General features: G+C 40.8%; 1 protein-coding gene across 7 annotated transcripts in view; it reads right to left on the reverse strand.

The window, feature by feature from the left end:
• Positions 1-1473: 1473 nt before the first annotated feature.
• The window catches only part of PLPPR1 (phospholipid phosphatase related 1), a 135977-nt gene continuing 125220 nt past the window's right edge, over positions 1474-12230 (reverse strand). For all 7 annotated transcript variants that reach the window (XM_083818580.1, XM_083818576.1, XM_083818582.1 and 4 more), the window contains 3 exons: positions 7128-7304; positions 5407-5538; positions 1474-3397 (listed from right to left, as the gene is read on the reverse strand). In XM_083818580.1, coding sequence (XP_083674706.1) covers positions 3365-3397; positions 5407-5538; positions 7128-7304 — 342 coding nt within the window. In that variant the 3' untranslated portion in view covers positions 1474-3364. The remainder of the gene's footprint in view (positions 3398-5406; positions 5539-7127; positions 7305-12230) is intronic.

Raw genomic sequence — 12230 nt, forward strand, 5'->3', positions numbered from 1 at the left:
CTTGCTTTTTTGTAGATAGGTAGTAGATGGAGGAAAACAAATGGGACCTGATCGGATGGTAATGATTGCAGTCCATAACTGCATAGCACGTATCATTGATCTTCAAAGCTTTCATGTGATTATTCTCTTTGCTTTGGCTCAACATCTGTCCTAAGCCTTAGGTTTGTGCCTCAAGTGAACTTGGAAGAAATAATGATGCTCTTCTTACCAAGAGGTGCAAGGCAGGCCTTGTTTGTATCCATTTGAAATGTGGTTTGAGTTGTCTGTAGCATAAGATGCTGACCAACACCTGAGGCTTTTCAATGAGAGCAGTTTTGTAGGACATGCCCATTCAAGTCTAGGGGAGGACAAACGCTTTATTTTACTGGTTTTGGTGAAATGTGCCAGTTTTCCCTTCACACAGGTACTCAACCAAAGCAGAAGAAGGCTGTTACTGATACCAAGTCATGTTCCAAAGCCTTTGCACAGCACAAGACACAGCTTACATGCCGGGAGGAGCCAGAACAACAGTTGTGGGTACAGCAGGAGTGCTGCCTGGGGGACAGAAAGAGGCCACAGCCCTCCAGAAGGGTCGCTTCTGTCCAAACAGGCAGTTCAGGCACCGCTGCCAGTATTTATTTTAGACAATATGTCTTTACAGTAGATTGCAGAAGCCACTGTTGAGTCCCTGTACAGAAGCTGCCTAAACTCGCTGTACATGGCACATTGAGATAACTATTCCTCAGAACAGGAGCTGAAAAAAATAAAAATCCAAAGGCTATTTAGAGACTGATTTTTCACTGGGTCACAGGTTCCAGGAGGTAGATATGTTGTTCCTGAAGGGAGAGATACACATGGAAATAAAATGTACTGTTAGGTTTCAACTGTCCATAAAGGGGGGCATCTGTCAACTGGAAAAGGCTGAGGGCACTGTAAATCTAACATGAGACAGGCCCAGCTTCATCTCTCCAGTCATCCAGAACATAGGTATAAGCGTGCTCGTGCTTATGGATCTGCATCTACCTGCAGACTTCTCCAGGAGGAGGCATCCCTACACATCAGAGAACAGAGCAGGGCTCGCTTGTTTCATGGTGGAGAGAGGGGGGCTTCTTACCACCCTGCACGTTAACTGTAAGGATAAAGCACTCCTTCAGGAAGTGGAAAATCCTGATTCAAATACTTCTTCATCCTCGGGGATGGGGAGAAAACTCAAAAACATGTTTTCCACCTTCAGGAAGACTGTCCATGCCATCGTGCTAGAGGCTAAACAGTGGGGGATAGCGTCACTACCAATTTTGTCAATGCCATTAACCAAGAATGCAAGATGCACGCTGTGCTAACAGCACACTGAGGAGACCCATAATGCTGGGCACTATAGCTGTGAAAACTAGGCTACAGGATATAAAGGGCTACAGAACAGAAGGAGTATTTACAGAATATAAAGGATGTAATATATTTTTTATTTTAGAATTTAATCCCACTGATAACCTCTTGAGTATGAATGGACTAGGTGCTGCTGACTGGGCATATTAAATGGAGTGTTCATTGCTGATGAGCTTTCCTAATGTTATTACCTTCCTAAAGCAGCAGGACAAGGACCAGCTCCAAAGCCAAATTTATTCAGCAGCAGTCTTCTCCCAGCTTCAGTGGAATTTGGATCAAAGTTGTAGCGGGTGACCCAGCACACAATCAGTGATTCCTCATGGCCGCAGAAAGCTTGCATGGCCCAAGTCTGATCTTTGTATTCCTAAGACTGAACCAGACATCAGTAGAGTTACAAGAAAATACCAACCTAGAAGAATCACTGCATGTCAAGACACAGACATCCCACATTTTCTTTGTGTCACAGGCAAATAACTGAGACCAGGCTACACTTTTTTTTTTTTTTTGATTTTTTTTTTCATCTGTTTTGGAAAAAATATACAAAAAAAGCCAAGAAGAACCAAAATGGAAATGTGAGGTAAACATTCCAGTAAAAGTACAGACAGAAGCTCCATTCTTTAAGGGAGACACACAGCAGTTATCACCATGCTAGAAGAATGAGATGCAGGAAAAGCCTAGAAACAGTGAAAAGTCACGTAATGAAGCCTTTGCCCCAGTACTAGCCATGGCATATGGGCTCTTTTTTTTGTTTTCCCCTCTGCATGTCCCCTCCCACCCCCCATTATCTTTTTATTCCTTGAACAATGTTTCTGAATTTTAAAATAGCAGTATTGATATAAACTCTGTATGGCAGGATTTACAAAATATGCAGACTGCTATTACAGACTGTGTCAGTTTTAGCATTTTTTGTTTGCTTGTTTGTTTTTATTTTTGATTTGCCAAAGCCCCTTGGTGAAAACTACAATGTCGGGGCAAAATTGACTTCTTGGTCATGCCAATCTGAATGCCCAGTAATGCCACTTCAGCAAAGAAGTGGTATCACTTTTCCTTTGCACCAGTGTTACTAGTTACCCCACAAATCTATGATGAAGTTATGAAACACTTAAAGCGCAGCCTCTGCTCCACAGTGATGGCTGTATATCCCCATAGTCAATTCCTGAAGCCAGGTTTCACTGGGAGCTTTAGCTGGGCCTCAGGGAGGAACAGAGATCTAGTGACATGATATAGTCAGCTCACATGCTATCAGCTACTACTATAAATTTTCATGTCCAGTCTGTCTATATTGCAGACCGAGTACGTCATTTTAGTTATTCTGCAATAACTAGCACAATCACCCACACCAGAACAATCAGGCTCTGATTCAGTAAGATGCTTAAGGATACACTTCCGATCCTGCCAGTTAGTCTGGAAACTGCACAGCTAACTGAAGTCCATAATGCTGAGGAATGCTTAAGCAGCTCACTGAATCAAGGCTGGATGTTTATTACTTGTTGATAGTATCATTTTCATTTGGGTTAGATTCCTGATCACCATTATTTTCATCTGAATTAAATATACGCAATTACTTCAGATCTATGCTGAGCTTACTAAGATCAGAATCTGACCCACCTGTAGAAGCACTTTTTATGGTAAGAAAAGGTAAAAGTGATTTTTTTTCTCTCAAGATATATAAATTCAAAAATGAAAAAAATCTGTGTACAAATATCACATAACAACACCAACAATTCCATAGATGTAGTTCCTCAGTGCACACTTCAAACAAGAAAAGTTTTTTTTTTTCTTTTTCTATTTTGCTTTTAAATTCTGGCATAATAATATTAAAGCTGACAAAAAAATCAGGGCAAGCTACATCACTTCCTCATACAAAAAATGTACAAAACATTAGCCTCTAACTAGACATAACATAATACTGGTCTTCACAGTTTGACATTTAGTAACTGTGTGTCTTGAAGTATTGTACTGGAGGGTAATAAAAAATAGCTTCTGTTGCCAGTTGTCCATCTCAGGTTACTTCAGTCATAGAGGCAGAGTGGTTCTGCAAAGAAGAAAATGCGAACACATGAACATTTGTACATTTTGTCACTTACATATACTAGTGTGTGAAATGGATGCAAAAACCCTTTGCTAAATGCAAAGATAAAATCTGTTGCCCAACTAACAAAGCACCTTAAAAGCAAGAAATGACTGCAAACATGAAGTCTATTCTGAGCTCATGGTGGGAAAGACTGAAGTTGAGCCTTGCTTCTGAGCTATGAGCGCTCACTAGAGGGCTTGGAAAAGAAGGTGCCACTTTTTCACTAGGGATTTTCGAACTGGACTGAATTCTGTCCAAATAAATGTGCCAGTATAGGCTCAAAATACTACATGGTCACACAACTGATGCCATCTACTGTGTGTCCTTGTTCACAAAGAGTCTAAAAAGTACATGATATAGCTTCACATAGTTTGGCTTCCTGTGATGTGTGCATGTAGTTCCTATGTAGTTTGAGACTAGGCAACATAGAGAGTTTAAAATCATACATAGGTGGGGAATTATGCCAAAACACAGGCAGACACAGATATATTGCAACACAGAAGTCCTCTCTGGATGGAAACTGTCTTGATTCTTGGAAGCCGAAGTCCAGGACTTCAGTGGCAGCACAGGGACATCCCTGGACCATGCTGCACCTGCAGTGTGTGTGTGTGTACAAGGTAAAACAAGAGTGGGAACAGATGGATAAATCTGCACAAAGGACAGTGCGCCCCCTATATCTGAAGAAGCACTAATGAGCAGCCACTCACAAGGACTTATTTATAATAGCTTATTTATAACAGTAGGATCACTCTTTTCCTACTCCTGCATGGTAGATGTATGGCCATTTAGAAACCGATACCCTGAATCAGACAAAATCATCTTCTCTTGATTATAGAAGACATCAGCACTTAAGGCCTAGTCCCCACCTGCATCTTACAGTTCAGAAACTATAAATAGCTGAGTAGACAAAAAATTTATGTGTGTGTCAATATTTTTACCTCTTCAGCTCTTTTGTCATACACAATGCAATGCGAATGCGTAAGTAGGACTTTGTTTCTGGACTCTAAGTCCACCAAGAGAACCGTTAATGTGCACAGTTAAGCAGGATCATTTAAAAATCTTCCAGCAAATCTTTGCTGGAAATCAATCAAAACTGACTCTTCAGTTAAACGAAGTATTTCCAGGTGTTAGAAACAACATCTTCTCCATTTTTTTTTAAAATGCCTGTTTTCATTTAATTTGTCGAAGGTTGTTACAAAAGTTAGTATTAACCCTGCCACACTCAAGTATGCAGCAATGACATGCCACCTAACACAGGAAGTATAACTTAAAGGAAAAACAAATTACACCAGGGCATTTCAGACAATTCCTCCTTGTTCCCAGAAATTCTTGGCAGGTGGCATTTGCTTTTTTTTGTTTTGGGTACAGTTCAGTTGTGCCAACACAAACCATTCAAAATTAGTAGTTTTACAAAAACACCATCAACGATGATGCTCATGGTAGCTTACTTTTTTGCAAACTTCAGAGAATGTTGTTAGCATCTTCTCTGATGGCTTAGAGAGTAGTTAGTATATGATTTCTTCTTACAGAAGATACTGAACAGTAATAAGGATAAAAAACTAATTTGTATCCTTATTTTTTGGGTGGCATAGTTTATTCTCAGGATAACAAATCTTAGGGTAAATCTTTAAGACATTTCCAAAGCATTCTTAAGTGTAAATGCACAGAATTATCTTCACTTTTCTCTTAACTTTCTGTTCTTCTAAGCCAAACTTTGTTATTGCACAGGACACCTGAAATCCTACAGATTTAGCTTTGGAAGTTCAGAGGGGCAGGAGGTCAACAGAATTTGTTGATTTAAAAGACAAATGCCTTTAAAAAAAATCTCCCCTTTGTATCACTTCTGTTCAATGGGTTTAATGTTGGGAATGAAACCAGCTCTCCGTGTAGTTATGTATACAACTAGTTTTTAGCCTGTCATAACAGCAAATGTGTTTTGGTGATGGCACGGGTGAGTGAATTTACAGTACCTGTGCACTCAGTGTCTCCAGCGGACTTTCCACCCTCGGAAAAGCCATTAGTGGCATTCCGCGTGGGTCTTCAGGCTTCGGTTTAGAAGGAGCTCCATGGGTGCCTTTAAAGTTATGGACAACACATATCCCCTGTGTAATGCAGAAGAAAAAAAAAAAAAGTGAGGTCAGCATGTTCTGTCCACAGGAATAACTCAAAGCAATTCCCACCAGGGTCTCTCAGCTGCCAGTTTTGGCAAAGAACTTCACCTGGGGTTTTGGTTAAAGGCATCACCTGTCTCAGACTTGGGCAACAGAGCATTTACTGACACAGCTGGGTGTGCCAGGCAATCTTAGTAAAAGGGTTCATCTTTCCTGGCTGAACCATCCTCAGCCTTCTTATGTTTTATATAGCAGAGCATCTCACGCTGCTCACTTTTGCATGACGGAAACACGGACCATCCTTTTGCCACATTTTCTTGGCCAAATATTCCCTCGAGACTCTGACCAACATTTCCAAACAATGAAAAGAGCTCATTCAGTGGCTTAATCTACCTCACATCTGGATGCCACCAAGCTCCTTCAGTATCATTCCTGCATGCTTCCAGCACAACTCGTGCAGAGTTTATCCCACAAGGCCTTCCCTTGTGCGTGACCAGACTCACTGCACCCACCTGGTAATGCTGGTATGATCATACCCTGCACATACCTTCTTGGAGGCTGGGAACAAAGCAAAAACAACGCATGCAGGAGCTCACACATCAGCTGTCAGAGCAATTCCTGCAGCCAGTTCCTTGCTGGCTCTTCTGCTTTGCTGCTCTTCACACCTGAGCAAAGAGCAGGCTGCAGCCTGGGTGAGTTTTGTGCTGAGAGCAGCGATCTCACAGCAGCCCTCCCCTCCATGCTCTGGGGAGACCCCTTCCTCTGCTTGGCAGTGGAGCTTATGCCACTTGCTGGTGGCAGAAGGGTTGCAGGGCTAAACTGTGGCTGGGAGTAGGTTGCTAGAAAGAGGTACTGGGAACACATACATCCTGATCAGATGTATGGGGTGACTGCCTATCATATTACATGGGCTACTTCTAAACTGACTTTCCCAGTGGGAATCAGACAATCTGCTCACATTAAAGCCATGGAGATTCATGTTACAGTTTTTTTTTAAAGGGAACAAGGGAATGAATGATTTGTGAAGGCTTTTTTTTTTGACAAAATCCAAGGAGTTTATACTGTGATACTGTGATACTGTGAGTTTTATCCTGATCTTCCTTTCTATTGAATATCTTTTGTGGCTTGAAACAAAATGGAGAATGAAGACCATAGCTTAGAGATCCAGACAATACCCTGTATCCTACATTTTTGTCCCTTGCTAGGCAGCCAGTGGGGTTTTGCAATACAGGGATGCTGGAGAACATCAGCCTCAAGCATTCCTCCCTTTTGACATTAATTAAAATCTACATCATATTTAAAGCATTTTTTCAGGACAGGTCAAGTAAGAGTATGGACAGTAATTAAATAAAATAATCTTGAAATACACATGATAGAAAAAATGTCACCATACTAGCCTTATTAATTAATATCAACCTGATTTTATATTAGGATTTTCTCTGATGATACATCTGTTAGATGGGGCTAGAATTAGCAACTGGGTTAACTAGCTGCAGTAGGACACAAGAGAGGAGTAATTTTATTTTCTATTTTTTTAACATGTACTTTTAAAAGGAATGGGGAAGGACTGATAGGCTTACCAGAAACAAAGCTACCGCACTTCCCAAGATGAAGCCCGCGATCACGTCTGAACAGTGGTTCCGATACTCAGAAACTCGGTTTAGCCCAGTGAGGAAGGCAGCACACAGGGTACCCAGACACAGCACAGGTTTGGCTAGCCTGCTACTCTTTGTTTTAATTGTGCTTGTGATGTACATCTGAAAAAAAAAAAAAAAAGCAAACCAAAAATGAAAAGAGATCTGCCAGAAACAAATATTTTGCTATCCACACACATCATAAGTCAGCAAGGATGTGTTTCACGGTTCATGAAAAAAAATAGAGAAATGGAGGAAGAGGTTTAAGGTAGCTTAGAGAATACTTCTAGGTGAATAAAACAGGTACTGGAAAGTGATGTTTCAGGGTATCAAATATCCAATCAACTGCACTTACACTGGACTTTCTGAGCTGCTATATACAGGCTCAGTTTTACTGACTTCCTAACTTATGCAAGTGCTTGCTCATATGCCAGCAAACACACACACCAAATGTAAATGACTAAATGTTTTCAAAGGGAGTCAAGTATTTGTGTTTGTACTCCTGCAGAAACTAATGTGCATATGATGGAGTACCTAGCATCCATATGAACTGCAGCTACTCCAGCCTCCTAAGCAGTGTTCAGATTAAGAAACAGATTGTTGGCCTTAAGAGAAACCACTACAGATGTCCTCTCTTCAAGGTAAAATGAAGTACAGAATATGAGGAAGATTTCTTTCAAAACAAAGTTGATTATGAAAATGTCATTCTAAATCATGAAGTTTCATGGTGCTCACTATACTATTTAATGAACTTTACATGTTTTTGGCAGTTCATATTTTATTTTAAATGCATTTTTTCAAAAAGAGTAAAACCATGTGGGTTACAATTAACAGCTATTAGTTATTAATTCCAGAGCCAAAAATACTGAAGATCAAGCAAACCAAGTCTGATGACAAAATAATACAATAAAATACTTTTCATCAAGTATAGATGCCTGTAAGCATTCCCAAGCTTTGATAAGCAAAGCAAATACATCAAACCACAGTCTTTTTTTTTTTTTTTTTTTTTTTTGCCAATGTTGTCTTCATCATGCACAAAGATGACACATCACCTCCCATACATGAATTTTCAAATTTTCCTCGCCCATACTTATTTTCCCTTCTCATTGACTGGGCCATCCAATGACCCTGTTGCTGGCTTCCCCTCTCTGGCTCATGTTAATAATGTCATCCCCACAATACATTTGCTCTGGAGAAAGGGATGGGATGCAGCAATAACCTCCTGGTAGGTGAAGTGGCAGGCCAGAGCAACTGACCAGGGGCCAGCAGGTAAGCTTGCCTCCTGGCCTGTACCGAGGCAAAATTACATGTTCACCTGCCAAGCCACTGCAGTACTACTTTTAATAGCTGAATTTGCTAGGTCTCTGCCTGGGGAAGTGAAGTCTTCACCCCTAAATGTTCTGGAGAGCACACGATTTAAAGGTGAATTTAATTCATGAATTGGAATATTATGGTGAGTCATAGCACTGGGAATGGGACTCAGCTACTCTAGAGGTTCCTGCATGCTTTTTATTTTTTCCTCTCCCCCTCTTCCCCCCATCCCACCCCCAATATGTGAATGCAGCACACGCCTTGAAAAGACAACTAGCAACTGAGCACTAGGCGGCAATGTTGCCCCAGTCATTGCTGCTACGTTGAGCTGCACCTATCACGAAAACCCGGCAAGGTTTTTCTCTGCAAACAACAGGAAAAAAAATTACCGAAGTGAGGTGCCACAATGTGAATAACTACTGCCCATCCTTTGTCTCGTATACATTTCTTCTCGCAGACGCCTATGGAGACGAGCAATACAGAGAAGGACTGCACTCCCATTCCCCACAAAGCACTGCTGTAATTTACAACACCCAAAGGAAAACCAAAATGTCCTTAAAGTAACAGTGCATTACGGCTGTGACAGCTGCAAACCCTAGCTACAGACTGTAGCATCCACTCATGCTTGTTTTCTTAGAGGTATGAGATGGAACTGGATCTTCGGGTTTCTCATGTGGGAGAGCTCTCCTTATTACAGATGGGATGTTACCTAATGCATTTGAAGCTTCACACATCTCGGCAGGCAAATGTAAACTTGTAGTAAAGAGAACATTTTTAGCAATGAGGGTAATTAACCATGAAAACAGATTGCCAAGGGAAGTGAAAGATTTCTAGCATGAGGAGGGTTTAAAACAAGACAGGCTGTTTTTCCAGAATGTATGCTCCAGTACATCCATAAATTACAAACTGAGCTCAGAAATAACTGGGTGAGATTCTTCTTTCTGGTCAGACCTCCTGATCACTGTGGTTTTTGATCTTCATTGCCTTAGTCCCTAAAGCAAAGACATTTTTGAAGATTCTCACATGTTTGCCCCTGCACTTAGAGGACATTTTCAGAGCCTTGTGTAAGAGCCCAAAATCTCAGTGAAAGTCACTTATATTTGATTTCCAGTGCTCTGCAGATGTTTTTGGAAATTTCCTATGCTGCTATTCATGGGGTAAATGTATTTACAGAATTCTAAGTGTCAAAACCAGTTGTTTGATGGCTGGGAGAGGGAGGGAGGAAGTGAATATAAAAAGATGTGAGAAACAGAGAATAAGTCATTACAAAAATAAACTACATAAGATTTATCTATATAAATAATCTATTTGGCTTCTTTACTGCACTCTTATCAGTACACTCAAGCAGTGTGTTTAGCAATGTGCAATGTGTGATAGTAGCACACATCCTGTGTGTAACTCCTCTTCCATCTATTTCAGACAAGTAAGGAGTCAAGGAAGCTTTTCCGTTTGCAAGTTTAAAATAGTCAGACATGTATATATATATATGCTTGTATATATATATGTGTGCAAACATACGCTTACATGTATTTATAATGTATACTATATCTATGTTGAGGAAGGCAGGGTGAAAGAAGTCTGTTCAGTCCTTTCAGTAGAAGGGGAAGATTTATTTTCACTGGAAAGATCACAGTTTCAGCCCAGAACTGGAAAATTCTGTGTCCTACAATTTGTACAGATCTTTTCCTTTTCCATAGAGATTTCTACAGTAAGAGCCACTGACAACAATCTGTGTTGCAGAACATGATGCAGCCTCCTAGATGCTCAGTGAACCTTCCTGAGGTGCCAAAGCCTTGAATTTCGTCAATTAGTCTGGCAGGTGTTAACACAGAAATGGAGGAAATTGACAGTGGGGTCACAGTGACCTGGGTTGCAGAAGGGACTTGCTGTAGTGTTCTGTGCTATTCAGAACTTCCCATGTGTTGAAAGTTTCATGTCTAGGTATATTGTATCGTTGTAGTCTAGCCAAGAAGCAACCCAGGTGTAAACAACAGATGCCAGGTCATGATCAACTGTCATGAGGCAGAGGCTTCTAGCCAGATGGAGGTGACAGAAAGCATTACTTGTGGATACTGCTAGGCTAGTGCTCAGCTTAACAATCTTAAAAATATTACTAAACTGTCAATGAGAGTGCCTAGTTGTAGCTTTTAGCCATAGAGATCCTCTTGTGACTGTGTAAGAGTTCTCCTTGCTTTCAGCCCAGAGGCATGCAGGAGGATCAGCAAGGCTGTCTCCCTTCACTCTACAGTAAGAGGTCATTTGGTTGTACTTATGAAATACTTCAGTTTGGCGTGTTCAGGTTGAATATCACCACCTGTCAGATGCCCTTGTCATTGGCTTTTTTATGAACTTTCTCACAAGTGCATGATGTAACAATTGTTTGAAGACATGTAACTAGGATATCCACCTGTAACACATGATTTTATCTTTTCTTTTTTTCTTTTTTTTTGACAGAAATGTTAATAAATTAAAGAATATTTCCAGCCTATCATTATCTCCCCTTGGGCAGTGTCTTAGGAGCACGTTTTCTAACTGTACAGCAGCTTGTACAGCGCACAGAGACTGCACTACTTCTGGGAGAGTAATAAAACTGCATTAGATATCATTCTAATTTTGATGTAAGCATGGAAACGAGGGTTGCTGCCTTTTTTGCTTTTTTTTTTTCCCCCTGTTTTAGACATACAAGTTTCATCACTGCCTGAAGAGATCACAAAAGTCATGCTTTGGGTTCCCAACTTATTTGGCAGGTGACAAGAAAAAGCTTAGCTGATTAAATATAAAACCCAGATTATAGGAAAAAAAATCAAATCAAATAAAAACAAAACAAAACAAAACCAAAAACAAACAAAGCCAAACCAACCACCGTGGGAGCGCTGTCACTAGCAGAGTAATGAACAATGTCCAGAGACATCTCTACAGGATACTTGAGGATCAATGATTTGACAACATATTTAGTGCCAGAGGGTGTTTTCAGGCAGAGACCCGGGGTAAAATTGTACTGCAGACTGAAAACTTGTGGCTCAAAATGAACTCCATATCCTGACTCCACATGGTATTTTCCTCTGTGGCCCTTTGCAGTCCCCTTGCAATCTCCAGCATTGGCTGAGTTGCAGGGGCTGCTGTAGCAGAGAGTGGAGATGAAGTAGGTGTAAGAGCTGTGCCTTAAACATTAAACGCAGTCCTCTGATTTACACATCTGTCCCACTGGGGCTCAGGGGTCTCATATCTTTGCGTGACATCCGCTGTCCACCAGAGCCATGGAGAAAGCATCAGAAGTACTCTTGAAAGCCTAGGGCTGAGAAACATTTAACTACTAGGTCCTTAAGCCCAGGAAGTAAAAGTGTTATTCCCCTTCTGTAGGAATCAGCTGTTTGTAGAAGACATGGCTTCCTAGGAACCAAAGGAGGTTGGGCAGGGGAAGTCCCTGGAAGGATTACCAAGCCTGGTTCTGGAGCAGCTATCTTAGAGTTCATCATGATGGAAACAGCTTCTATAACAATGCTGACTTTATTGGGAACCGTATTTCACATATGGTTGCTTATTGTTCAGAAGTAATGCATGCAAAACATGATGGGCTTTCCAAGCACTTCTGAACAATTCCTGATCAAAGGAGTTAACAGTTTATATCTCTATCATTATTCACACAAAATTCGATGCAAACAGATGGTAAAAGAAACAGCAGTGGGTGGCCTCTTCTTTTCATAGCAATAATGTGGTGTTTTATCATCTGGCACCCAA

The sequence above is a fragment of the Anser anser genome (assembly GCF_964211835.1).
Source record: "Anser anser genome assembly, chromosome: Z".
NCBI classification, from domain to species: domain Eukaryota; kingdom Metazoa; phylum Chordata; class Aves; order Anseriformes; family Anatidae; genus Anser; species Anser anser.